The 23,734-nt window shown below is 34.7% G+C and overlaps 2 protein-coding genes across 2 annotated transcripts; both read left to right on the top strand.

Annotated features, from left to right (window-relative positions):
- Positions 1-1,314: 1,314 nt before the first annotated feature.
- LOC128545428 (cell surface glycoprotein MUC18-like) lies at positions 1,315-13,772 on the top strand. Its single transcript, XM_053515688.1, has 10 exons — positions 1,315-1,379; positions 3,487-3,996; positions 4,478-4,538; positions 6,970-7,032; positions 7,399-7,755; positions 11,028-11,146; positions 11,422-11,569; positions 11,716-11,831; positions 12,076-12,232; positions 12,723-13,772. The coding sequence occupies exons 3-10, from the start codon at positions 4,532-4,534 to the stop codon at positions 12,815-12,817; spliced, it is 1,062 nt and encodes a 353-aa protein (XP_053371663.1). The 5' UTR covers positions 1,315-1,379; positions 3,487-3,996; positions 4,478-4,531; the 3' UTR covers positions 12,818-13,772.
- Positions 13,773-16,369: 2,597 nt separating this feature from the next.
- Positions 16,370-19,896, top strand: LOC128505585 (nectin-2-like). The gene is made up of 4 exons (XM_053476097.1): positions 16,370-16,454; positions 18,380-18,592; positions 18,960-19,310; positions 19,658-19,896. The coding sequence occupies exons 1-4, from the start codon at positions 16,370-16,372 to the stop codon at positions 19,894-19,896; spliced, it is 888 nt and encodes a 295-aa protein (XP_053332072.1).
- The last annotated feature ends 3,838 nt before the right edge of the window (positions 19,897-23,734 follow it).

The following is a 23,734-nucleotide window of genomic DNA, read 5'->3' on the forward strand; positions in this document are numbered from 1 at the left end:
CTACTCTCTCGTGTGTGCGCGCTTTTAGACTCCTTTTTGCAGCTGAATCTCTCTCCCTCTCGCGCTCTTAAACTCGTGTGCTGAAAATCACTTTTGCCCGATCAAGATAATTTATGTTTATTCTGTGCGCTCACTGTCATAAAGCGACAACTGCAGCCGCGTTAGAACTCTGCAACTATTCCAGCCAACCAGAGACTAGAATCAGTGCGACACCAGCCAATCAGAAATGGAGGCGGGCAGGTTTGGACTGTCTATTTTGATTGGCTCCCCAGTTCTTCGCTTCTAGTTTGGAACAACAACTGAAAGCTGCATCATTGCGTGTGTTAGTAAAAAAATTTTTATTTTAATTGGCATAAGGTAAATTTTATGGTTTTTGGTAGGTAATTTGTAATACATACTTTAAGCTATAAAATGTATTGTCTAATGTGTTGTTGCTAAATCTTATGTACTTTGCTTGTGGTATAATGGCTCCGTAGCTCTCGGCCTGTTTTCAGTCTCTGTGTAACAGTTACAACTGTGGAAAAGCAACACACCAGGTTTGAACTAATACTGTTTATTCTAATACTGATGTTTGTCTGTGTTTAGACAACAGTTCATATTTTAGTGCAATAGTAGTGCTTTTTTGTAACCTTGTGCAAATTAAATCTGTTGAACTCATAAATAAAATCTTCCTCATAATTACTGATGTAATGCTTTTCAAAAACATGTTATAGTGTAGAAAATGCATTTAGCATTTGTAAATTTTCCTAAACACCTTTAGTGTACTGTTAACACATTTGCAATACTGTAGTATAGAAGGTTGTGTGTACTGAATGATATAATAAAGTATATTTGTATTAACCACACAGTGTACTTTTTTCAGTATTTGCAATTGTCCAGAAGTATAACAGTATGCTACGGCTGTAATAAGAATATACTCATAGTATATTAATCATGTATTTGTAACACAGTAAAAATAGCTGTAATGTGCTTATAATACATTAAATATATACTTAAATTTCATGTATGTATGTTAATACACACACAGTGTATTAAAATCTTTAGCCATATACTTTAGGTGTACTAAGTTTACTTAAATTTGTTCCACTTTAGCACACAAAAGTATACTTAATACACTTAAAATTGTACTTTTGTACAATTTTATTACAACTTAAATACACTTGGTACAAAATTAGTTGTTCCAAAATAGCAAACTTCAAGTATACTAGTTATTAGTCTGCTGCAGGCATACTTAAATTGCTTGCTTTTAATATACTTTAACATCCTTTTTTTTTTTTACGTGGGTATAACAGCGAATGGGAGACGCGCATCGAAGAACGACACAATCCAGGATCAGGACAAATCCACAAGGATCAAATCCAGCTAACTGAGTGAGCCACGTAAGAAGAACGGACCCCTAGTTTTAAAGTCTCATGTTTATTTCAGCATTTTTCTTACAAGTCATAAAATAAAAAGCGCTAGAGCGCCCTCTATTGGCCATCTGTCCCTGATACAGGCCTACTGTTTAAAATAATAAAAAAGAGCAATTTTTTTATATTTCAATAAATTAAAAATTACTAATATCAACTATTTGTAGTTTTTAATAATAAGATTTTGCACTTTAATCAATTATATACATAATAAAATATACAATAAAAGTATTCTGATCAACACTAATGCCCCACAGAAAGACAAATATCAACATATAATTTATTTCATTTGCAAACAAGCATAAATTAGTTAACCCTTTTAGCTAAGACATATTTCCAGTTATATATTTTTAAAAAATATATTCTAATTTTAACTATTATTAAATGACTCTAATCAGCATTGTTGGAGGCTAAGCTAAAATTCTAGACATCAGCATTGAGTAAGAAATTAATACTAAATATCTACAGTGCATCTTGAAACCATAGGAATATCATGAAACAAAATTCTGTAATTTAAAAAGTAAAACTTGTATATTCTAGTTTCGTTACACATAAAAGTTTAATGTTTCAAACCCTTTTTGTATTAATTTCAATGATTATGGCTTAGAGTGCATGAAAATCAAAAATCCAGTATCTCTATCCAGTACAGCTATTTTTGATCCTTTACTTATTTCCAGTGCTTTAAATCAAAAGTATGACAATCCAAGTATGACAATAAATTAAATCTTTTTTTACGTCCCGTTAACTCTGAGGTAATGGTATAGAAAAATAGCAAGAAAAGTAAGGTCTAGGCATAATGGCAAACTTTTTTTATTTTATTAAACCTGTCCAGAAGTAAACAAGTTACCACAGGTCAGGACTTTCCCTCAGTTGTCAACAATAATTTTGAGGTATTATTATAAATAGCCAAACATTTCCACACACATCAGTACAAAGATAACTCGCTTGTCTTCCCTAATTTCATGCACTTTTCTTTGACTGGGTGTATGGAATTTTGTTATGTCCATGAGTGCAAAAAGTGGTTGAATGACATAATTTTATAATACTCTTTTTATATGTCCTAGTCCTTAACAAGTTCTATGATAGAGCAAAGCATGTATTTTCATAAATACTGTACACCTGCGTTTCTGATAAACAGAATCAGTAATATATGTGAAATTGTTAATTAATGATGACATTATCAACATTTAGCATTATTTAGAGTACAATGGAACCTCGGATTGCGAGTAACACAGTTTGCAAGCATTCTGCAAGACAAGCAAAAAAATCTTGACTTGAAAAACAAACATTCCAATGGAAATACTTATCTTTCTGGATTTATTTTACTTTTTCAAAGGTAAAGTTAAGGTTAATTTATTTTTATTTTACTTTAGATTTTACACAAATTATTTTTATATATTTATTTTTTTGGCATGTGAAACAAATAATCTGAGTTTTCATTATTTCTTATGGGGAACTTCGCTTTGATATATGAGTGTTTTGATTTACAACCACACTTCCCAGAACGAATTATTCTCACAATCCAAGATTTTACTGTAAGTTAAAAAGCTAAGAGCTGCAGAAGGCTAGGTTAACTGTTAGCTGCTGACTGCTAATCACTAATGGCTAACCTAATCCTAAAAAGAGCTAATAATTGCTAATGAACAGTGAACAGCAGAACTGGGCAAAGTTGATCACTGAGCTGGGAGAGGGTCTCTTAATATATGAGGTCACAATAGGGGAAAATCTTATTTGATTGTTTAACCTTTGGCCAATATAAAAATGGGGAAAGGATAAAAGATGGGAGGAAAGGTTGCATACACTGTTAAAAGTATTTTAAATAGAGAAGGGAGACAAATATTGATGATAGAGGATTCAAACTGAAATGAAAATAAGGGAGATGAAGACCAGAAGGTGGCAGTAATGTAACTTGATGCCACGCAGCATAAAACAGCAACAACTGAACAAATATAGGGAGAACTAAAGCACTGATTTTGTTTGTGGGTTTATAGAGATATGTATGTTGAAAAATGAATAGAAATGTATTTTGCATAACAGGCCCTCTTCATACATATAAAATGACATTTGTTTATTGCAGGTTGAACAGATATGCAGGTGGATATGAGTGTGCAGAGCTGCACACTGGAGATTAAAGTGGGTGACCTTAAATGCATATATACATAAGCACTTGGATTCCGTTTTAAAAACTCCTGTACATGCTGTTCTTTACATTGTATCTGAATTAATTAATAATATGACTTTATCACCCCCAGTAGAGTTTTTTTCTAAACAATTTTCTGCAGTATCAGTTTAACATGAGAATAGTATTAATTCCAGCACTGCTGTTTGTAATTTTTGTTTTTGGACTGCAACTGTTTAAATACTGACTAAACTTGATCAGATTTCATAGACTCTGAATCCAGTTGCCTTTTAATCCTTGTTATGTTTTGCAGTAATACGCCCGCTGCGTAAGCATGTTTGCCATGTGAGTGTGTTTGTGAGTGTGTTTGTTGTTTTAGGCCTCTGACGTATATTAGGGAGAGCTGTGATGGAAAGGTCGTGTAGTGATGGAGCTTTGACCAGTGAGGAGAGGATGAAATGGGCTAAGGTTAAACATTCAGCTTTTAATATACTGTAACACAACATACAGTGTACATTATTGCTCGAAAGTCTTGAGCCCCCCATTTCTTAAAGTATAAACAGATTGGTGTGGCTCACGACCTTTGCGCATATACAATTCAGTGTTTACTAAATTAACCACTGCTTCCTTATTGAGTCCGTATTGAAAACATGCACACATATTTCAAGCATGTTTATCAACTTTCCTGAGAGTAACACTTTAGCAAAATTACAGGTGAACATCGATGTCCTTTTTTAACATATAACTGTACAGATGATACTGTTGGCCCTGACGGGAGACTCTACTTCTTCGCTGGAGTGATAAATTCTGCAATTGTATTAGCTTTTCGGACAGAGCCATAGCCTTAATCTGTTATGTATCCAGTGTCATCATCCACATTCTCGTTCTCACAACATCACAAGTCCATGTCCTTACAGGAATTCGATTACTGTTTGTGTGTTTATTATAGCAAGCACCCTAACACGCCGCAGTGTCTCTGTGTCCGCGGGACCGTCAGTGGAAAATGGAAGGTAAAGTAATTTTTGTGTGTGTGTGTGTGTGTGTGTGTGTGATTGTGGGTCACTATGACTGTGTTGTGTGCTGAGAGAAGTGGCTTTTATATTCATGCTACATTACAAACTAGACCAAGCCAGCTTGGATAAACTGACTGGCAATACTACGCACTGTCTTTCCTGCAAGGGAAAAACATTTTTTTAAATAGCCCACTTTTTCCATTGCACATTGTTGACCATTTTTAAATCTTTTCACAATCAAGGCCTTCACCACCCTTTTACTGGTATTAAAATACATTAATTCAGGCCGTAGCACAAACCATTTTCCATTTAAAATGCTGCCTGTGTATTTTGGGTCGGCCTGCTTCACCACATCCATAACACCTTATCAGTAGTGATTGAGAAAGTGTATTTAAATTATAGTCATGGGTGTAATACATGAATAAATGAAAGTTATTGTAAGAGAAACTAGAAGCCACTTATTCTAATTTAATTTTCCTTTGAGCAGCTGAAAATCTGAGTGTCTGAGGGAGGAAAGGAGAGAATGAGTTGCATGTCAGTACAACAATGGTATGAAAGTCTTTGTGAGGATATGATCTCACCAGAAGACCTGGTATAGAGGGAGAACAAAAAATTACCAAGTATTGAGCCTTGTGGGACACGAGTTGAAAGACTGCATAGAGCAGATGTGGATCCCCTCCATGTCACAAAATACAATCGAATACGTGACACAGAGCACCTGGCCAAAAAGCTCAAATATGCTCTCTTATTTGATACTAATTAGAGAACCTCAGACGCATTGTGTGTGCATGTGGAGAAGTGGACATATCAATCAATAATAACAAAAAATATTTCATTTTAAACTTAACACATGGCAGTAAGACATATATTTACATATGACATACATTTTATTCTCACTAGTAGGTCAAAAACATACAGCAGTGAAAAATTCCCACTTGGCTTTGACACAGTCATATCTTCATGACAATATTTTGCCCCACCTTACCAGTATTTGCTCCTCTCTACAGTGTTAACTGAGAGAGTCAGGATTTTAAAGTTCAGAATTTAGACCATTATATAGCACATCAGTGACTTGACCTGTCAGCCCTCCTTCCACTCAAAACCAAAAACCCACTAGCTCTGCAAAAAATTGTGTCAACACAGTAAGAACTTGTACAACTTGACAAAAATGCAGTAGAAACCGGCAAGAATGTAGTATTGCCTACCTTGACATGGAGCTGCCATGCAATTTTGGATACCTTCAAAAAAAAGTCGGGTGAGGAAGTGATTAAAGCAGGACATGACTCAATAAGTTAATAATGACATTGACCAGTTAACAGAATAATGAACAGCTCTCAGGGATTTTACACACTACAAGCATGGGGTTGAGGCTGAGTTGGCATTCCTGCTTCTGGACCTCCACCTCTAACGTGCACTCTTGCCTGTTAGTGTGAGTGGGTCAAACTGATTGCATAAATCTGTGATAAGGTAGAGCTCTCTGAAGGCTATACAGTAACTAAACAGTTGGCTTAGTTTGCTGCTTACTCTTTGCTCACTTCCTGTACTCTGTCTTGAACATGCCACAACTCAAAATGCGGTTTCCTTTAAGGACAAAATGGACAGTGTCTTATATGAAACCAAATACCTGTGCTTAACTAACATCTTTTTAAGTTATTTTTTTCCTTTCTTGTTTTCTTTTTCTTTTTTTTTAGCAAAATGGAGGATGACCAAAATAAAGTTTACAAAATTATGTGTTAAAATTGTTTTAAAAATAATTACAGTCATTAATTAATTGCAAAAATGAAATTGTACTTTACCTGTGAACTATATAGTATTGTGATATGTTTGATCCTTTGAAATATTTTCCACTATACACAAGTTCTCACTCTCTGTCTTGTGTGGTCATGGATAAATTTGTAAGAAAAAAAAACTTTAAATAAATTTACAAATTGTGTTCAACAATATAAACTAGATAACATTGCAGGGTTTGATAATGTTTTCTTTCTTCTGTTTGAGCAAATTTGCATGTTAATGCTAATACTCACTGGCAGTTTGACTAATGAAACAAATTCACATAGTGATCACTGCTGCTGAATCAGCGGTTCTAGTCATGCCTGAGATACTGAAAGCAAAGACCATACATTTTAATACGTTCTTCACAGATGAAACAGAATTTACAATTTAAAAGTTTGTTTAAAATAGTTTTGAAGCTCTGAATCAATTCTGAATTAAAAACTGATGCATCAATACAAAGAGTTAATCAATTGATCATTTTAATTAAGGTTTGTTTAATATCTAGTGTAAATGAGGCTATAGGTAAGTGTATATTGTCTTTCTGTCTCTTGTGATGCATTGTTCAGGAAGTGGCTTTAGGCTATATCACCGTAGTATAGCCTACAGCCACTTCCTGAACAATGCATCATTTTTTGTTCTTTCACTGTTTCTGCAGTCATGGACACTGTCATGAAGGGTAACCCTACCAGCATACTTATTATAATAAGCATTCTTCAAGGTAAGCATGACTTGATTTATTTACAAGCTTTCCGTACATTTACATATTGCCTTTACTGTTTAACAATATATCGTTTAGTTTATTGTTTAGGTGATAATGTAATATATTTGGTGTATCTTCTTTATAATAGGATAATTTTTTTTCTGATAGCAATCAGTAGTAATCACTAAGAAGTTTACACATTTATTGCTAAAACATTAAGATAATATTGTGATAATAATCTTATATTATTAATATTATATTAATATTAGTATGATGTATATACAGTACATCATACTATTTTTCTTTTCCTTAAGTATGTATAATTTTTGCTGACTCTGTATATACTGTACATCCCTGATTAATGTTACGCAAACTAACCAACAGGAATTCAGAGTGTCTCTATAGAACATAAAACGGAGGTGAATGCGACAGTTGGACAAAAAATCAGCTTGCCATGCATCATGCCAGAGAAGCATCCAAAAATCATCCAACTACAATGGCATAAGGAGGGAAAACATGGACACCAAAAATTAGTGACATTTAATCCTACATTTCCTACTTATTATTATGCAAATGTCACACTGCAGCTGGTGCCAGAAACAAACAGCACAAACACGGACAAACGAGGCTCCATCTTGCATTTGCAAAATGTTACTGAGGAGGATAGTGGAGAATATGTTTGTGATATCGCCTCATTTCCTGATGGCAGCATCAAAAGCTCCACAAACGTCCAAATTACAGGTAAATTCATAATGAATGTAACTAGGAACAATAAAAAACACCACTGTTTTCAGGATGCTGCAGAAGGATAGCATTTAGTTAAAAATACTTTCTCTTTAAAGTTTAAGATACCATCAATTTAAATAATTTTACCTCTTTTTTGTCAGATTACTGTGTTGTGCTTCTTCCTACAAATAAACTTAAAAAAACCAAACCTATTAGGAAAAAAATAATTAATTAATTAAGAACTAGGTTTAGTCATAGGTAGTTTAATAAAGACAAAAGTTGTCTGAATTTGTACTGAGATATTTCCGCTTGCCAAGATTAGTATTTTTTCCAATGCTGGTACAGTGGAACCTCGGATTACGAGTAACAAGGTTTACGAGTGTTCTGCAAGACGAGCAAAGATTTTTTATAATTTTTGGCTTGAAAAACAAGCCTCGTCTTGGTTTTACGAGCACCGAGTATCATGTTTAACGCATGCGCGTTAAACATGATACTAACGCATGCTAACGCATACTAATCGCGACTAACCGATTCTTTTGAACGGCTCATAAACATGAACGATGGGAGCCGAGTTGCAGCTGGGAGGGGAGCCGTTCTTTCTGTCGTTCTTTTTATCCTATGTGTGTTTCACACAGATGCACACAAATTAGCTCCTCCGCGAGACAGAACAGTTATAGGGGGAGGGGCGCACCCAGCGCGAGGGTGCTACTGCCTAACAGCATGGTGATAGTTGTGCACGCATCCTTCACGTGAGTACTCCAGTGGAAAAAAAAACCTGCGTGCCTCTGTCATTGGGTAGGAGCGAAACAATGTTCTTGTGTGGAAGTGTTTGTAGTAAAAGCTGTTTTGTACAAAAATTCATTGCAGCCAGCTTTTTTTTTATGTTTATTTATGAGTAGGTATTGTATGAATAACATAAGTCAACGTAGCTTTACACATACACACACTTTGCATTAAAGGTAAATCCAAAATAGTGATGTCACTGTCTAAGCAGAGGGATGTTGTGCAAACCTATGGAATATAGTCCACACATGACAAATGAGGCAATAATCAATATTTTAGAATAATTTAAACTCAGTGATTATTTTCAGGATAACTGACTAAATATTTAAAAAGAGCCAAAAAAGTCGTTCTTTTGAACGCCTCCTTGAAAGAAACGGATCGCCAAGACTCGGATCTTCTCAAAGAGCCATAAATCCCATCACTAATGGTAGGTGGGCTGTTAAGGCGTGTGTGTGTGCGTGTGTGTGTGTGTGTGTGTGTGTGTGTGTGTGTGTGTGTGTGTGTGTGATTTGACACCGAGCTCCTTCACTCACAACAACACACACACAAACACACACACACTCTCTCTCGCATTTACAGCCCCCCCTCCAACTCCCTCCTCCTCTTGGCTTTCCACACACATAAAGACACACACACTCTCTGCCTTACACAAAAACTCTGCTCCGTCGCAATTCTTTTCAAAGGTAAAGTAAATTTGTTCTTTTTTACTTTACAACTGTGATTCCGTTAGTATGCATTCACGCGAGTGTGACTTGCGATGTTCCTTGTTAATTTTTCAGATAAAACAGTCTCTCCGTTGTGTGTGTGTGTGTGATCTGCATGCACACACACACACACACATTAATGGAGAAACTGTTTTATCAGAAAAATTAGCAAGGAACAATGCGAGTCACACTTGCGTAAGCGCATACTAACGAAATCACTGCTGTTAAGTTAAAAAAAAACTGAGTTTCTGTGTAAGGCAGAGAGTGTGTGTCTGGCACTGTTTGTGTGTGTGTGTAATGTGTGTGCACACACCACACACACACACACACACATACACTCACAGCACCTGCGTGTGCAAACTTAAACACTTATCTGTCAGGATTTATTTTTACTTTTTTTTAAAGGTAAAGTGCAGGTTAATTTGTTTTATTTTTACTTTATATTTTGTATTAATTATTTTTATGTATTTATTTTTTGGGGGGCTGTAGAATGAATAATTTCAGTTTCCATTATTTCTTATGGGAAAATGAAATTTGGTTTACAAGTGTTTTGAAATACGAGCCCGCTTCCGAAACTAATTATGCTCATAAGCCAAGGTTGCACTGTATGTGTTTTCTTTCATAAAATCTTGCAGCTTGGTGCATTTAAAATATTATTTAACACAATATGGTGAAACTTGGTTTACGAGTGTTTTGCAACACGTGCACAATTTTAAAATAAATTTAAATCAATTATTTTTGATTTAATACATTTTTTATTTTAATAAATAATTTTGGATTTAATGCATTTTTTTATTTTTATAATTTTTTATCAATTCATCAACTTGATAAATGAGCAAGGTCTTGAAATACAAGTAGTATGCAGATGCTTTATCTGCTGAGTTTCACATGATCACAACTGAGCCAATGGTTCTTCTCTCTCTCGTGCTGTGTGCTTGTGGGTAATCATCTCCCATGCTCAGTCTTAGTGCGCATGCGTCACTTGTAACACCTGTGCACGTGTATTGTTTACTATAACCACGTGTGGTGACCAAGTGTAGTGACTGTTCTGTAGTCATTGTACTGCAACAATGGCCCTCGTAAAGAAAAAGGTTGAAAAGGCTATAGTGTGGGAGATGAATCTGTTTAATGGCACTGTCATATTTCTGTGAAATTCTCAAAATGAGTCAAAAGCAAGTGTCATTACAGAGGTTCCTTATTTAAGATTTTCTGACAGAGACATTCAGAGAAGAGTGATACCGTTAGCATAGGTGTGCCCGCGCGCTTGTGTGTGTGAATGTCATACACAGTATGTCCTCCTGTCCTCTTTCTCCCTCAAACCAGCCACGATTCTTTTCAAAGGTAAAGCAAAGGTTAATTTGATTTATTTTTACTTAATATTGTGTATACATTTTTTATATATGAATATTTTTGGGTTGTTGAACGAATCATCAGAGTTTGCATAATTCAGAAATAAACAGAAATAAGAAATTCACTTTGATAAACGAGTGCTTTAGATTACAAGCACACCCCCGGAATGAATTATGCTCGCAATCTAAGGTTTAACTGCATATGCTATCAAGTATATCAGTATAGCAGTATGATATTAGTATATTTATTCCAGATTTTTTATCACCCTATACAATAATGTATACATGTATCTTTAGACTTAATCACAAAGATACATAGTTTTTTTTCCTTCTTTTTGTTCTTAAACTTTTAGCAGTAAGAGAAAAGAAAAGTGAAAAATTATTTATCAGCTGATACATTATGACCTAACCAAAGTTTTTTACCTGAACACAATGTTTGTTTTCTTCCCAGTGCTAAAGGTTTTAATTAAGATTACACCCTCTGACAGGAATATAATAGAAGGGGATACAGTGAGCATCAAATGTGTTGGTGATCCTCCGCCTGACAAGTACATATTATCATTCTCGTTTGTAAGTCAGAAACAGAAAATAAAATACATCAATACAAAGTTTTTTCACTGCATGTCACTCATCACTTTGCTCACACCACAACACCACATAAATAAAAGATTCATTGTTGTTGACGTTTACTCTTACTTTTACTTTTGGATCACTTCTGTCATTTTTTTTTTAACATATTGCAAGTGCGATTTAAACTGTTATTCCTCAATGAAAGTTTTTTCACTGCATGTCACTCATCACTTTGCTCACACCGCAACACAACTTTGATTTGCTCCTTCCTACAGAATCAATCAGAAATGGAAAGTCTGGATGGAAAGTTCATAATTCAGAATATTACTCGACACGTCAAATATCTAATCTGTCAGCTCGTCAGGAATCCTTCAGAACGAAACTTAAAAAGTCTCAGTGCACATGTACAACTCACTGTAGACTGTAAGTCTTTATCTATATCAGTAACATACACCTTTATATACTTTACATGCATTTTCAACTAAAACAGATTAAAGTAAACATTAATTTTAATGTTTTCCCTTATAAATAAAAAAATATATATTATTAATTCTTGCTCTGCCAAACAGTTCTTGATGAAATAGAGTGCAATTCTGAAGAACAGATACAAGTCGAAACTGGGACAAATCTGACAATTGCATGTGAAGCAAAATCTTCTATGTCCTTGCATTTTGTCTGGAAGAAGGTAATTCACAGAACAATTATTTGAAAGATAAAACTATTCGGTTTCATGGTAATTCTTCATCTGTGGTTACCTTTAAAATAGGGTAGCAAAAAAAAGCTTCTGGACCTCCAACTCTTTGCACTCTTTCCTGTGAACACATAACATTATCTACAATAATACCAGCCACATGTTTAACAATACTTAAACACATACACACACTAAATATTAAACAGTATACACCTACGATGTCAATGTTTTTCTACAGGACAACATGACAGTGTCCTCTGGTGCCAGTTTAAACCTGTGGACAGTGAGTCCTGATGACTCTGGGATCTACACCCTGACTGTTCACACCAAAAATCTGAATCGTCTCCACAGACAGAAAGATTTTACAATTACTGTGGTAAACAGGACACACACAGGTGAGTGTGTCAAAATCAACCTGTGATAAAGTAGAGCATTCTAGTAAGCCACATGAATAAAAGATTGTTGTTGACTTTTACTCTTACTTTTACTCTTGGATCACTTCTGTCATTTTTTTTAACATATTGCAAGTGCGATTTAAACTGTTATTCAACTATTAAATGTACTATTTTGCATTCAAACACACATATACGTATGTAGGTTACCAGCAAATAATTGGACAAATTATCTCATTAAGAGGATGTTAACGATCATTATCAACTCAATGTTATAAAATACTAAATACTTAACAAACATTATACTTACTTAAAAAACATTATAAAAACAAATACTTAAATGATTGCTAAACGCTACATAAATTACTGACTATACATATATCACCTGTAATAAATTGGAACAAATGTATTGTAGTATTTTTACACTAAATGTATTTTATTAAGTGTAATGTATGATTGAATATAAATCCAATGGCATATATTTGTGCCCCAGTTCCACAGGACAACATGGAAGTTACACCCCCAAACAGGACAAACTTGGGCAACATGCAAGATGAGCACTATATGTGTCTGCAGTCCACCACCTAAAAACTGCAATACTTTATTTTAATCTTGTAGATTTTATGTGATCAATCATTTTCCACTTTTTAAAGAAGTTGCTCAACTTGTTACAAATAGAACATATCTGTGAGCAAAAATCTGCTCTTATTTAACATAAACGAAATTAGTTACTCAGAAGCCTATATACTGTAGCTTGCTCACCTATACAAAAAATCTAAAAATAACTAAGCAATTAGATGCAGAATCCCCCCCCCCCCAAAAAAAAGAATAAAAGTAAAAAAAATTATAATTAAAATAAAGTTTTTAAAACAAAAAAAAACATTTTTTATGAAAACCTTAGCTAATTTTTAAGGACACGTGTTCTATTGCATTATTACAGCAGCCTTATGCAAATCACAATGTTAAGTTCCATCTAGAGTTACACTGAGATCTTGTATTGAAGGTCCCTGGAGACTAATTTTCAATGCACAATGCCATGAATGCCGAAAAAGATGATGAACATGCATTATGTCGAGCTGTGAACCTGCCTTGACCTGCCTTCAACTTTTACCTGAACTTGTACAACTTCCGGGAAGAACTTCCTTGGCAAAGAGCTGCCATTCGCTCTCTGAGGCTCTATGACTAAACAGTTGAGTGTGCTGATTGTAGAAAAAAAAACTTTAAATAAAATCACTAATTGTGTTTAACAAGATAACACTGCAGGGTTGAATAATGTTTTCTTTCATGTGTTTCGAGTTTCATATCTTCTTGTGAATGTTAATACTTACTGGCAGTTTGATTAATGAAACCGATCCACATAGTGATAACAGTGAGAGCCGTTTACTGCTTACATCAAACAACTGTTGGGTCAGCACATTCAGTCATGCCCCAGATATTAAAGGCAACACCCATACATTTTAATACGTTTATCAGAGATGAAACGGCCGAACCTAATGTTACAATGGCAACATCACAACCACACAACACCAGCAGCCACAACATTATGGTGTATATAAACAAGACACATATAAAACAAGTATATAAACAAGTGGGTCAAAATGTCTGCATTAATCTGTGATTAGGCAGATCTACAGAATCTAAAATGCTTGTTTTGAGCTAACTCCCAGTAATAACCAGGGAGTTTTGGATCTTTATGCAAATTATAAATGCAGTTTTGTCCTAAAAGGACAAAATGGCCAGTGTGTTACAAATAGGGTATACTGTAGACTTATCTGCTAGGAAGTGAAAATCCCTGTGTTTTATAATCCTCTGTGCCACAGAACTGTGCCCAGGTGCATTGACTTTTGCCCAGTCATCAAAGGTATACGCTATCCGCAAAATTACACCTGTTCTGTTGGTTATTTGTTTTACGCTTTCAAAAAAGAGTCGTAAATAGGAGGTAGATTATTGATTTGATTCAAACTGATTTATTTTTTAGGCACTGTGATTTTCGTTAAAAATAAATTCAACTGCACTAGTGTTTATTATCTGATTTGTCCCAAGAAGCTATATATTTTACAGTATCAAAAACTACAAAAAGTATGTCATATACAGTATGCCTAGAAACTCAGAAGGAGTAATACTCTTGCTAAATGCAACAGATTGAGGCATTTTAAATTTTCTACAAAGACTGTGATATAATTTAAGAAACTTGGCAAATTCAGAATTAAATTTACCAGTTGAAAGTTTGCAAATTGTTTTAAAAGTGTAAATCGATTCTGAATAGAAAACTGATGCATCAATACAAATAATCAATAAATTAATCAATAAAAGTTTGTTAATTTCTAGTGCAAATAAGACAGTACTGGTGTACTATAAATTGTCTTCCTGTCTCTTCAGTTTGATTAATGAAACAGATCTACATAGTGATCACTGCTGCTGAATCAGTGTATCTAGTCATGCCTGAGATATTGAAGGCAAAGACATTTTACATACTGTCAGAGATGTCAAGTAACGAAGTACAAATACTTCGTTACCTTACTTAAGTAGAAATTTTGGATATCTATACTTTACTGGAGAAATTATTTTTCAGCCGACTTTTTACTTCTACTCTTTACATATTTACACAATTATCTGTACTTTCTACTCCTTACATTATAAAAATAGCCTAGTTACTCCTATTTTATTTTAGCTTGTCATTCAAAAAACAAACATTTTTTCATGTTTTTTCAAAAACAACCGGATAAATCGCGCCATTGATTGTGGTTGGATGAGAAGTATAAACATACTATTCCGACACCCTATTGGTTGGTACGCGATCCATCGCACCTGCACATGACGTCACGTCACACACTTCAGCAAGGACGTTTCAATAAAATAGCAATTTCGGTTGATAAGGTTATGATAAGTAGACAAAGACGTCCGTGATAGAGACTCAAGATTCAAGCGAAATGTCACAACCAAGCACCAGTGAGGAAGGTAACAGGAATGATATATATACACACACAAACACACACACACACATATATATATATATATATATATATATATATATATATAAATTTGATGAATCACTTGGATTAATCATTCATTCTGACAGCACTAATGTTACTATACAAGGGTAATTGTTACTAAGCCTGCCCTGGGTACACTAATTTTCTTGTACTGTATGTTGCCCTCACAGATTCCTGCAGCTACATAAGCTTGGATGTACATCCAATAAAGGTTACCGATGACATGCCTCTAAAGTTAGACTTTTTTCACCATTAAAATACTTATAGGCAACTATTACATGTTAATGCTCAGTAGTACACATATATGGTTCTTTAATGTATTTGCATTGTACTAAAATGGATTCTTTTTCAATTGCCATATACAGTATCATATTCACTATGGCCGTTAAAAAAAAACAACAAAAAAACAACACATTTTTCTTATTTTTATGAGGTGTTAGTGCATGCTTTTTATGTATCTTCCTCTTATGTTAGCTTTCTGTTACTCTGTTATCTCTTATGTTAACGGGTCGGTTTTGACCCGTGTTTTTAATCAATATTACCCTCAAAATAATTATTTATGATCCAATTTTTTTTCCTTACCTATTGGTTACTTTGTTATGCTTCCTTGTCCATTAAAAGAATGTTTTTAATATTTTGGCTGTTACCTCATGAGCTTTTACTTTAACAGCAGACCTCTCGTTTTCAATTAATAAAATGTTACCTGACCATTACTGAGGGGTATTACAACACATCTCTTAAATAAATTTGTTATATATATTTTTATTATAATATTAATTACTATAGTATCTAAGGTGTTAGGGGTCAAATTTGACCCATATATATTTATTTCAAAGAAAAAGGCAAAAAAGTATTTTCAAAAATAACTTTAAAATGAATAGAAACCTAAACAAGTAAATCTCAAAATGTGGATTTGCAAGGTCAAACAATCAACGAACAATCAAGCAAATCAAATCAATAGAAATGAGGCACTCGTTTCAAAAAAGGTCTTTGTGTGCAAGAACATGCATGTGCATTTAGATGCATGTGTGGCAAAAAGTGACACTTTTAGTGTTCTTTGCAAATATATTTTTTTGCAGAAAAAGCAGAGTACATTTGTCTTTTTGTCTTTATTGCTAGGGCAGACCTGACACCTCTTTCTTTTAGAATGAGAAAAGAGAAAAAAAGAAAAGGTGGCTTCAGTGGGGTTGTGGCTGTCATTTTGATGACATTTGCAGCAGCTGCCCTGCCATGTACTGTAGGTCAGGAGGTACTGAGCTCCAACAGATCCTCGGAAACCTGCTAATTTGTATCAAAACGCTGTTTTGTGTCCTCTGCCTCGTTTTTAGAAAAGATATGATCCACAGCTGGGCTTACAGTAAATCTTCTTCTTATTTTTGACTGCTGCAAACAGTAGATGTGTGCTCTGTAGGTCACCAACGCTAAACTAAATTTGTCTTATGCAAGCCTTACATGTCTGAACATGTCTGTCTTTGTTTGTTTGTTTTGTTTGTTTAGCTAAGGAGACACACAGGCAAAGAGAGAAGTCCCTCAAAGTATGTTTATGATTTTTGTTTGATTTTTGTATAACTATTGTTTTATAACCTTAAATTATAACTGGGTCAAAACTGACCCTACCAACACAAAGGTAGTAATTTTCACCAGAGCATGTTATAATTTAGTACAATTGTTTTTTTGTTTTTGTTTTTTATTTTAATTCAATACAGATTCCTGACAAAGTCGAAAAGCCTTGATGCAATAAACAAAATTAGGTAGTAGTTTTATGCATTTAAAAAGTAAAACGGGTCGGTGCTGACCCTAACACAAGAGGAAGATTAAATATTTATTTATATTTATTTTAATGTATATAAAGTATATTTTTAAAGAATTTGTCAAATTTAGAGAATGTACTATTTAAAAGTTTGTTTAAAATGGTTTTGAAGCTCCTAATCAATTCTGAATTAAAAACAAATGCATCAATTGTCATGGCAGATTTTGTGAACTGCACTAATGTTCTAAACCCAAACCCAACAACTACTTGAGTTTTGAAAGAGAAAAAAGTTTATTGCAACCAAAAGTAAATAGACAGCACTGGACAGACCAGCCAGAAGACAACAGACACCCCACGAAAATTCTGCAAGTTCCCCACTATTTTTCAAATTTTACATGATATATACCTTCACTTAGCAATTACATCATTGTTTGCTCCTCCTTAAATCAAAAAGTCACTTAATATTCATTAGATGTAAGCTAATTTTGCTCAGGTCAGATTGATATGGCAGCTCATATTTATTCATATCTGGATAGACCTAAAAGGTCGTATTTTCTTTTTTCGCCCCTTTTTTGGAGAAAGTTTGGTTTGTGCCTTTTTTTTCCAACCAAACTATTGACCACCGTTGGTGCAGACTTGGGTTTTTCGTCGGAGTTGCAATTTTTAAAATCTTCCTTTGCAAGATCCATAAGTACTCTGTCCTTACTATTCCCATTATATCTGATTTGTCTTTAACTGTCCATAGTATCCTTCTACATATATATCATTTATTTGTTTATAAGTACTTTAATATCCGTTTTGATTATTAGTTTTGATTATACATTAAACATAATTGTACAACTATGTGATTTTTTTAATGTTTCTGACCTTATATATCAACTAGTAACTAATGTGCTTAATTATTATTATTGGATACTAAAATTAGAGATTAATTAAATCAGCACATGATCATGTAAAAAAAAAAAAAAAAGCCCTTCTCGATCTTGCCTGAGGATCCTTCTGAAAGCAGGTGCTTACACCCTGCCTTATAAAAATCGCCATAATCATCACCTTATCAGAGCACTTATTCCTCTGAGGAGGGTATTGCTGAGGATAAGTGATTAATTTGAATAATTTTCCTTTTTCCAACATGATAAATATGTATGTTGTTTATCCGTTCTTAAAAGCGGAAGTCTGGCTCTTTGCACCTTATGTCCCGATCAAAGCAGAACCGAAAACTTATTTTTATATTTTGGATCACTGCCTGAATTTTTCTGTATTTTCCAGTTGATTAAAGTTCCTCAATTTCTTGCACTCTGTGATTACGGTTTGTTCTTGGTTCACACTGTTTCTGCTTAATTATCGTTAGTAAACAGCTGTAAAACAACATTAAGGAATACATATTATTAGTATTATTGTTTTTTCTAGTATTATTATTTTTATTTATTGCTCTGTTTTCTATCCCTGCCTCCTGCCTGTACTGTATATTTCTCACTTCCCCTATACCCCTGTGGTATAGCCTACAGCCACTTCCTGAACAATGCATTATGTTTTGTTCTTTCACTGTTGTTTCTGCAGTCATGGACACTGTCATGAAGGGTAAACCTAACAGCATACTTATTATAATAAGCATTCTTCAAGGTAAGCATGACTTGATTTATTTACAAGCTTTCAGTACATTTACATATTGCCTTAACTGCTTAAAAATATATGGTTTATTTTATTGTTTAGGTAATAATGTAATATACTTTGTGTATCTTCTGCATAGTAGGATCATGTTTTTTCTGATATCAATTAGTAGACTATATATAATTTTCAAACGTCAGCCATAAATGTACACATTTATTGCTAATACAGTAGGATAATATTGTGATAATATTATATTATTAACATTATATTAATATTGTATACATTACATTATACTATTTTTCTTTTCCCTAAGTATGTATAGATTTTTTGGCTGACTCTGTTTACACTGCAGATTAATGTTACGCAAACTAACCAACAGGAATACAGAGTGTCTCTATAGAACATAAAACGGAGGTGAATGCGACAGTTGGACAAAACATCAGCTTGCCATGCATCATGCCAGAGAAGCATCCAAAAATCATCCAACTACAATGGCATAAGGAGGGAAAACATGGACACCAAAAATTAGTGACATTTAATCCTACATTTCCTACTTATTATTATGCAAATGTTACACTGCAGCTGGTGCCAGAAACAAACAGCGCGGACAAACGAGGCTCCAGCTTGCATTTGCAAGATGTTACTGAGGAGGATAGTGGAGAATATGTTTGTGAAATCGCCTCATTTCCTGATAGCAGCATTAAAAGCTTCACAAAAGTGCAAATTACAGGTAAATTCATAAGGGAGCGGGTGGAACAAAATGTAAGATTAACAATATCATAATTGTAAAAACATCTATATATTTTTTACAGTATCTGCTTATAGCTTTTAATGTATACTATCAAATATATAGCATAAGTATAGCATAATTTTTGTATTACAGATTTCTTTATTATTGTATACAATCATAAAGGTATAGGTATTGCTCTATAGCATTAGACTTAATCACTCAAAAATACTTAATTTTATGGATTTTCCATCACACATAGAAATTACACTTTACCAATAAAGGTTTATTGTTTTTATTATTATTATTATAACGTCTTTATCCGAACACATTGAATATTTGTGTTCTAGTGCCAAAGGTATCAATGACGGTCATGCCTACAAACAGGCCTATAATAGAAGGGGACACAGTGAACATCACATGTGTCAGTAATCCACCACCTGCCAAGTACATATTATCATCCTCACTGGTGAGAAAAAAAATTAAAATGTACTGCTGCCAATTTCTTTCCACTGTGGATCAGTCAGAAGCTATCCACCTTCTTCTGCACTGTGTGACACTATTGTATCCCACTTTACCACCATCTTGATTTTCTCCTCCATACAAAATCAATTAGGAATGGAAAGTCAGGATGGAATGTTCATAATTCAGAATATTACTCGACACATAAGAGACCTGATCTGTCAGCCCGTCTGGAGTTCATCAAACCAACCCTTACAAAGTCTCAGCGAAAATGTGCAACTTACTGTGGAGTGTAAGTCTTTATCTCAATAACAGTACATGTTTTTGTGCATTTCACATGCGTCGTGATTTATGTACAAGTGGATGAAAGTGTACATGAATCCTTATTGCTTTCTTTTTAAAATGCCCCAAAGTATTCTTATTGATCTGTCAAACAGTTCTTGACGACATAAGATGTAATTCTGAAAATCAGATACAAGTGGAAAGTGGGACAAATCTGACGATTAACTGTGAAGCAAAGTCTTCCATGTCCTTGCATTTTGTCTGGATAAAGGTAATTCACAACACAATTATTTGAAAGATAAAGCTACTGTATTAGGTTTCATGGCAATCCATCTGTGGTTACCTTTAAAATGCGGGAGCAAAAAAAAAAAAAAAGACAAAGTTTCTCGACCTCCAACTCTTTGCACTCTTTCCTGTGAACACATAACTTTATTTACAACGCCAGCCACATGTTTAACAACACTTAAACACATACAGTATACACCTATGATGTCAATGTTTTTCTACAGGACAACATGACAGTGTCCTCTGGTGCCAGTTTAAACCTGTGGTCAGTGAGTCCTGATGACTCTGGGATCTACACCCTGACTGTTCACACCAAAATTCAGAATCATCTACACAGACAGAAAGATTTTACAATTACTGTGATAAACAGGACACACACAGGTGAGTGTGTCAAAATCAACCTGTGATGAAGGTTAAATGTTGCTGACTTTGTTGTTCACTCCTAGTTCACTTCTGGGGCTGCATAATTTGATCAATCACAGTGCAATTATTTTAAAATATAGTGCGAGTGCGATTTTAACACACATATATGCAGCTCTATAGGAAATAATTAGACAAATTATCTCATTAAGATGTTAACAATTATCAAATCAAATTCAAATTTTATTCGTCACATAAACAATCATACACAGTATGATATGAGGTGAAATGCTTAAACAACTGCTGTTGACCTCAATATTTCAAAGGAATGTTTTAGTGCGAAGTAAGAGTAAGGGAATTAACAAAACAATTTTTTACATAATATACAAGCAATAAGATAATGAAAATAAAGTATTAAAATGAAATAGAAATATAAAAAATGAATATATATATATATATATATATATATATATATTTTTTTTTTTTTTTTTTTATATTCTTCACTTTTTATATATACTATATATACTTTTATATATATATATATATATATATATAGTGAAAAAAAATTATGCAGTTTTTCCCTCAGTTTCTTTCGACTGTCAATTCTTGGATAGGTAGGAAGGGAGTAGGGGGCAAAAACCCCAGCCGGCAGACGGAGGGCCGTACCTCTGCTTCAGTCCCAACCACTCACCCTCGGACCGCACCTGAGCACGGCCCTCCGTCTGCCGGAGTCCCACTGGCGTCGGAGTCTGGCAAAGAGAGAAATGAGAAATTGTATGAGTGACGCGTATGGCGTCAGATTTATGTCAAAAGTCACGAGCGCGTAAGACATGCTCACGAGCACATTATGTTATTTCACACGCGCAAAAATGAACCTTCAGCTGGCATGATAAAAGTACTCGCGCACAAATTCAACAACCGGGAGGTGTACAGGCAGCTGCGCGCGAGCGCCTGGCATACTCTCATAGGTTAACTCTGCTCGCACAGTGGAATCCTGCTCCGCGCAGCGGGCTTCTGCTCGCGCAGTGGATTTCTCCTCGCTCAGCTGATTTCTGCTCGCTCGAGTCTAGATGACTTTTGACAATTTGGGGGCGGAAACCAAGGAGGACACTGACTCTCTTATGATTGGTTCACCTCCTCTTTTGCGTCCGCCATTTTCTCTTACATCTATAAACGGCAAGATGAGCTGGATCCACACAAAAATACAATAAGGGACAAGGTGTTAGCCTGCAAAATCAAATGCATTAAATCAGCGTCAGTAAGAATAGCACTTGTACATGTGAAAACAATTATGTTATGATTCAGTTAGCCTAATGTTAGTTGTCTAAGATGCAGTTTTTAAAGATTACAAGTTTTAAAATGAGTGTCGGGCGATCAGCATCACAAGTGTTGGCTAAGGCGTTAGCTACAGAACGAATAGGCTAGCTAGTTACGTTACTTATTGCTCAAAAATATGGTAATTGATTTAACTATGATCTGCGCAGCATTTTATACGTAGATAGACAGTTTATGTATATTAGAAAATTAATTCCCACTCTTCTTCGGTGGTAACTTAACCCAACTCCGTGCCTTCCTGTAATGAGAGCTGTCAATCAAGGTACAAGGATGTCCCTGTGGGTGTGATTACGATGAAAGTGACCAATCATAAGAGAGTCAGTGTCCTCCTTGGTTTCCGCCCCCAAATTGTCAAAAGTCATCTAGACTCGAGCGAGCAGAAATCAGCTGAGCGAGGAGAAATCCACTGCGCGAGCAAAACAGCGCTCCGCGAGCAGAAGCCCGCTGCGCGCGAGCAGGATTCCACTGCGCGAGCAGAGTTAACCTATAAGAGTATGCCAGGCGCTCGCGCGCAGCTGCCTGTACACCTCCCGGTTGTTGAATTTGTGCGCGAGTACTTTTATCATGCTAGCTGAAGGTTCATTTTTGCGCGTGTGAAATAACATTATGTGCTCGTGAGCATGTCTTACGCGCTCGTGACTTTTGACATAAATCTGACGCCATACTCCCGGTTGTTGAATTTGTGCGCGAGTACTTTTATCATGCTAGCTGAAGGTTCATTTTTGCGCGTGTGAAATAACATTATGTGCTCGTGAGCATGTCTTACGCGCTCGTGACTTTTGACATAAATCTGACGCCATAGACGCGAGTCATACCCTTCACTCACCAAGACAGGGGTAGCTGCAGTTTGGAGTAATGGGCGTGTCAAAAGGTTGGGGCGTGCCGAAAGGTAGGGGGAAAGTCGAAAGCTCTTCATGATTTGTTGCACAAGTTGCCTGTTTAAAGGCTAATATTAAACGCTATTGTTCTTTTTAATGCGTTTAAGTAGTGCAGCCATCATAATCCTCTACATTAAAATTCCATTCTTTTTCTGTAAAATATGGATATTACAAATATTCCTTTCTAAACATTCTACTGCGTTGCCACGGGTTACTGACGTCATCCTCGCGCGTTTGAGTCATGGGCGTGGCTAAAAGGGATATATAGCTCCGACCGGAAAATAACAATGAAATGAATTGTTATACATATTGGATCGTTTTTCACGTCTAAAACTAATCCTTTCTGTAATACAAAAAGTTTTATTGTTGTATAGTGAGAGAAAAAAAAACGTTAGATTGATATGCGCATGCCCAATAGAGCTCGAGCTGTATTCCTTCTAGCCTTAACTGTATTAAACCCATAATCAAAATCAAATTACAATTTTTTAAAAGAATATAGTACCACAAGCTGTTCATAAAAAAAATAATGTAATTTTAATATTTTTGGAATACTATTAACTTTGTATTGGTTAAACAAAACAAAAAAATTGTAACAGAATTAGTCATTCAGAATGTTTTAAACTGACAGTTGTTTTTCTGTAGTTTTACTAAAAGTGCATGAAAACTAAAAACATTCTTGTTTATACTGTTTTGGTCACCGATTTTTATACTGTTTTATATTGCTCTTTAAAATGTCACTTTAATCAACTAAAATAAGTACACTTGCACTATTCTTATTGCACTGTTCCATTTTTCACCATATCAGCCTTCTGTGTTGTAAACTGT

This window comes from Clarias gariepinus, chromosome 17 (assembly GCF_024256425.1).
Source record: "Clarias gariepinus isolate MV-2021 ecotype Netherlands chromosome 17, CGAR_prim_01v2, whole genome shotgun sequence".
Classification (NCBI taxonomy): domain Eukaryota; kingdom Metazoa; phylum Chordata; class Actinopteri; order Siluriformes; family Clariidae; genus Clarias; species Clarias gariepinus.

Excerpts from the sequence above, each read along its gene's own strand:
- LOC128545428 (XM_053515688.1), top strand. Across the intron at positions 11,832-12,075 it reads TGCATTTTGTCTGGAAGAAG|GACAACATGACAGTGTCCTC; the intron begins GTAATTCACAGA and ends GTTTTTCTACAG. Across the intron at positions 12,233-12,722 it reads GGTAAACAGGACACACACAG|TTCCACAGGACAACATGGAA; the intron begins GTGAGTGTGTCA and ends TTTGTGCCCCAG.
- LOC128505585 (XM_053476097.1), top strand. The coding sequence starts at position 16,370 with ATGAGAAAAGAGAAAAAAAGAAAAGGTGGCTTCAGTGGGGTTGTGGCT. Across the intron at positions 16,455-18,379 it reads TGCAGCAGCTGCCCTGCCAT|TATTATTATTTTTATTTATT; the intron begins GTACTGTAGGTC and ends TGTTTTTTCTAG. Across the intron at positions 18,593-18,959 it reads TATAATAAGCATTCTTCAAG|GAATACAGAGTGTCTCTATA; the intron begins GTAAGCATGACT and ends ACTAACCAACAG.